Here is a 3,478-nt window from a genome sequence, read left to right as displayed (position 1 = left end):
CACACACACACACACAGACACACACACACACGCCAGTCACATGATGATGATGGTGGTGATGTTTCAGGTCAGATATAAAGAGGACGGGAGGAAGAAGCTGTCGTGTAGTCTGTACTCTCAGCTGCCCGACACGACTGACACGCAACACGCCAAACGCATGACGGATCTGCAGAGCGACGTAACGCACACGCATCACTCATGTTCACCTGTCTGATGTCATGTGACCGCGCTCTTACACCTGCTCTCATTGTCTGACAGAATAAATACAAAGAAGCTGGCAGAAAAAACGCTTCCACATGTCTGTACTCACAACTGCCTGAAACCCTGGAGACTCAACACGCTAAAGAAGCGCACCAGCTACAGAGCCAGGTGCAAAAATACAGAAATTAACACTTTTATTCATCGAGGACGCATTGAATTCATCAAAAGTGACAGTAAAGACATTTATAATGTTACAGAAGATTTCTATTTCAAATAAATGCTGTTCTTTTGAACTTTCTGTTCATCTGTGAATCCTGAAAAATAAAATGCATCACAGTTTCCACAAAAATATTGTGCAGCACAACTGTGTTCAACATTGATAATAATCAGAAATGTTTCTTGAGCAGCAAATCAGCATATTAGAATGATTTCTGAAGATCATGTGACACTGAAGACTGGAGTAATGATGCTGAAAATACAGCTGCGCATCACAGAAATAAATTACAGTTTAACAGATATTCACATAGAACACAGTTATTTAGAATTATAATAATATATCAAATTTTTGCTGTATTTTTGATCAAATAAATGCAGGCTTGGTGAGCAGAAGAGACTCTTTCAGAAACAGTAGACGGTGGTGTGGTCAGTGGTTTGTGGTGATGGTGTGTCTGTTGTATCAGGTGATGTATAAGGAGGGTCAGACGAGTGTGTCCAGCTCTCTGTTCTCCACGCTGGCCGACACGCCGGAGATCGAGTCCGCTCGAGAGATCACAGAGACCATCAGCGAGGTGAATCAGACACATGAAGATCAGAGCAGGTTTACACTGGCGGTTGAAGTGTGTGACATCTCTGTGTGTGTGTGTAGAATAAATACCGCGAGCAGAGCAGGAAGAGCATCAGCAGCTGCATTTACTCCCAGCTTCCTGAAACTCCAGAGACTGAGTTCAACAGGAGCGTCTCTGAGCTGCAGAGTCAGGTGCGTGATCAGATCACACGTCTGACGGACACTCGGACCGATGATGATGTGTGTGTGTGTGTGTGTGTGCTCAGGTGAAGTATAAGGAGGCCAGTAAGCAGCAGATGAGCAGATCTCTGTACCATCAGCTCTCAGAGACTCCAGAAACTCAACACGCTCGAGACGCCGCTCACATCCAGAGTGAGGTAACACTGACACGCTCCTGTTCTGCAGAACGCATCTCTTCCAGTGTGTGTTGATTGATAATGTGAGTGTGTGTGTGTTGTGTGATCAGCTGAAGTACAGGCAGGGCCGGGCGTCTGTGATGGGCAGTAGTTTGTTCTCGCTGATGACAGAGACGCCGCAGAACGAGTTTGTGAAGCAGCAGATGGAGCTCCGGAGTGAGGTGAGCATGTCTGTCTATTCCAGTACAATATCTGAACATTCCTAAACCATGAGAAGCTAAATTAGTCTTCTTTTCTGAGAAACTGATCAAAATGAAGTGAGTTTAGGCTTAAAATAAATATCCACCAGTGGGGTCAGAAAAATCACCTTAATTCTGAGGGGAAAACCCATGAATTTCATTTCAATACATTTAGTGGAAAACAAAACTTAATATCATAAAAGTCAATCAAAGTAAGAATCAATCTTGACTTTTTATATCTGTGAGCCTGGAGCACAAAAGCAGTGTTAAGTCGCTGGGGTATATTTGTAGCAATAGCCAACAATACAGTGTATGGGTCAAAATTATACATTTTTCTTTTATGCCAAAAATCATTAGGATATTAAGTAAAGATAATGTTCCATGAAGATATTTAGTAAATTTCCTACCGTAAATATATCAAAACTTAATTTTTGATTAGTAATATGCATTGCTAAGAACTTCATTTGGACAACTTTAAAGATGATTTTCTCAATATTTAGATTTTTTTGCACCCTCAGATTCCAGATTTTCAAATAGTTGTATCTCAGCCAAATATTTAAAAAAATTGACCCTTATGACTGGTTTTGTGGTCCAGGGTCACAAATATGAGACAAATGTGGATTCTGCGGGTCAAGCAGCTCTGAAAAGACAGTAGTGTCATTATTGAGCTCAAGCTCATGTTTCGTGAGAATACCTTGCTTGCTCTTCCTCCCGTTCCAGGTCTGTGAGCGGTTTGTTGAAGCTGGTTTTATGGCCGATGCTGATTTGGACTCTGGTTGTCTTCTGAACAAGAAGATCCGCAGCGCGCAGCTGGCGCAGTACAACTTCATCCTGGGTAAGCAGCGAGCGTCTGAGTGAGTGTGACGCTCCGCTCTCGAATGCACGCTCTGATATGTGTTTGTTGGGCAGTGGTGGGCGAGAAGGAGCGTGCCGCTAACAGTGTGAACGTGAGAACCAGAGACAACAAGGTGCACGGAGAGCAGAGCGTGGAGGAGGTGATGCAGAGACTGACGCTCCTCAGACTGTCCCGCTGCCGCTGCGCCGAGGAGGACTTCTGAGAGGAACGGCTGGAGACGGGACGGATGAAGGGAAAAGAGGATGCTCTGTGAATGGAGGGTTGTGTTGTGTTAGTTGGCTGTTAAATGATGGTTTGGTGTCGGAGTTCTGAAGGTTTGCAATAAAGGCTCGAAGAATCACCATCATGTTTATCATGTGTCCATTTGGAAGCTTTATCAAACACACTACCAGTCAAAAGTTTTTAAACAGTACGATTTTTAATGTTTTTTTTTTTAAGAAGTCTCTTCTGCTCAGCAAGGCTGCATTTATTTGATCAAAAATACTGTAAAAATGTGAAATATTATTATAATTTATAATAGCTGTTTTCTATGTGAATATCTGTTAAACTGTAATTTATTTCTGTGATGCGCAGCTGTATTTTCAGCATCATTACTCCAGTCTTCAGTGTCACATGATCTTCAGAAATCATTCTAATATGCTGATTTGCTGCTCAAGAAACATTTCTGATTAATATTTTATTGTTACAAAATTAATGAATACAAAGAAATTCAACAGCATGGTTAATGGCAGAAAAATATATGATTCAGCAAAAAGTTTAAACCACATTTTCTTTTATTTTTTTATTTTTTTTTACAAAAGGAGAACTTGAATTCTAAACAATGCTAGAATTAATGAAGCAAAGTTTCTTTCTCAGTTTTACAAAATTCGTATAATGTTTGGAGCTAGTTGGATAGATATTACCCAGTAACTTAAAGCAAAAGTGTGCTTGGTTGGACTTTTATTTTGAAGTAACGTGATTTAGTCGCCGTTGGGACTTTTATGTGAGCGGAAGCCGGAAGTCCACCGGCGGCGGCGGCGGCGGCGGTGTTCGGGATGACGGC

The 3,478-nt window shown here is 41.8% G+C and overlaps 2 protein-coding genes across 3 annotated transcripts in view; both read left to right on the top strand.

Moving 5' to 3' along the window:
• Nucleotides 1–3,478, top strand: part of LOC107756856 (nebulin) — a 27,328-nt gene that overhangs the window by 2,877 nt on the left and 20,973 nt on the right. Inside the window, exons 6-11 of the mRNA XM_016574164.1 lie at nucleotides 68–178; nucleotides 259–369; nucleotides 882–989; nucleotides 1,067–1,177; nucleotides 1,252–1,362; nucleotides 1,452–1,562. Coding sequence (XP_016429650.1) covers nucleotides 68–178; nucleotides 259–369; nucleotides 882–989; nucleotides 1,067–1,177; nucleotides 1,252–1,362; nucleotides 1,452–1,562 — 663 coding nt within the window. The remainder of the gene's footprint in view (nucleotides 1–67; nucleotides 179–258; nucleotides 370–881; nucleotides 990–1,066; nucleotides 1,178–1,251; nucleotides 1,363–1,451; nucleotides 1,563–3,478) is intronic.
• LOC107756861 (threonine--tRNA ligase, cytoplasmic-like) lies at nucleotides 2,275–2,781 on the top strand. 2 transcript variants are annotated; one of them, XM_016574169.1, is made up of 3 exons: nucleotides 2,275–2,415; nucleotides 2,490–2,665; nucleotides 2,698–2,781. In XM_016574169.1, the coding sequence occupies exons 1-2, from the start codon at nucleotides 2,331–2,333 to the stop codon at nucleotides 2,636–2,638; spliced, it is 234 nt and encodes a 77-aa protein (XP_016429655.1). In that variant the 5' UTR covers nucleotides 2,275–2,330; the 3' UTR covers nucleotides 2,639–2,665; nucleotides 2,698–2,781. The 2 variants fall into 2 exon arrangements, with proteins under 2 accessions (XP_016429655.1, XP_016429654.1); XM_016574168.1 differs by having other exon boundaries at nucleotides 2,490–2,777.

This window comes from Sinocyclocheilus rhinocerous, unplaced genomic scaffold, assembly GCF_001515625.1.
Source record: "Sinocyclocheilus rhinocerous isolate Xijiao unplaced genomic scaffold, SAMN03320098_v1.1 scaffold5890, whole genome shotgun sequence".
In the NCBI taxonomy this organism is placed as follows: domain Eukaryota; kingdom Metazoa; phylum Chordata; class Actinopteri; order Cypriniformes; family Cyprinidae; genus Sinocyclocheilus; species Sinocyclocheilus rhinocerous.
The sequence above is the reverse complement of the archived record's forward strand: the minus strand, read 5'-3'. Positions and strand labels throughout refer to the sequence as shown.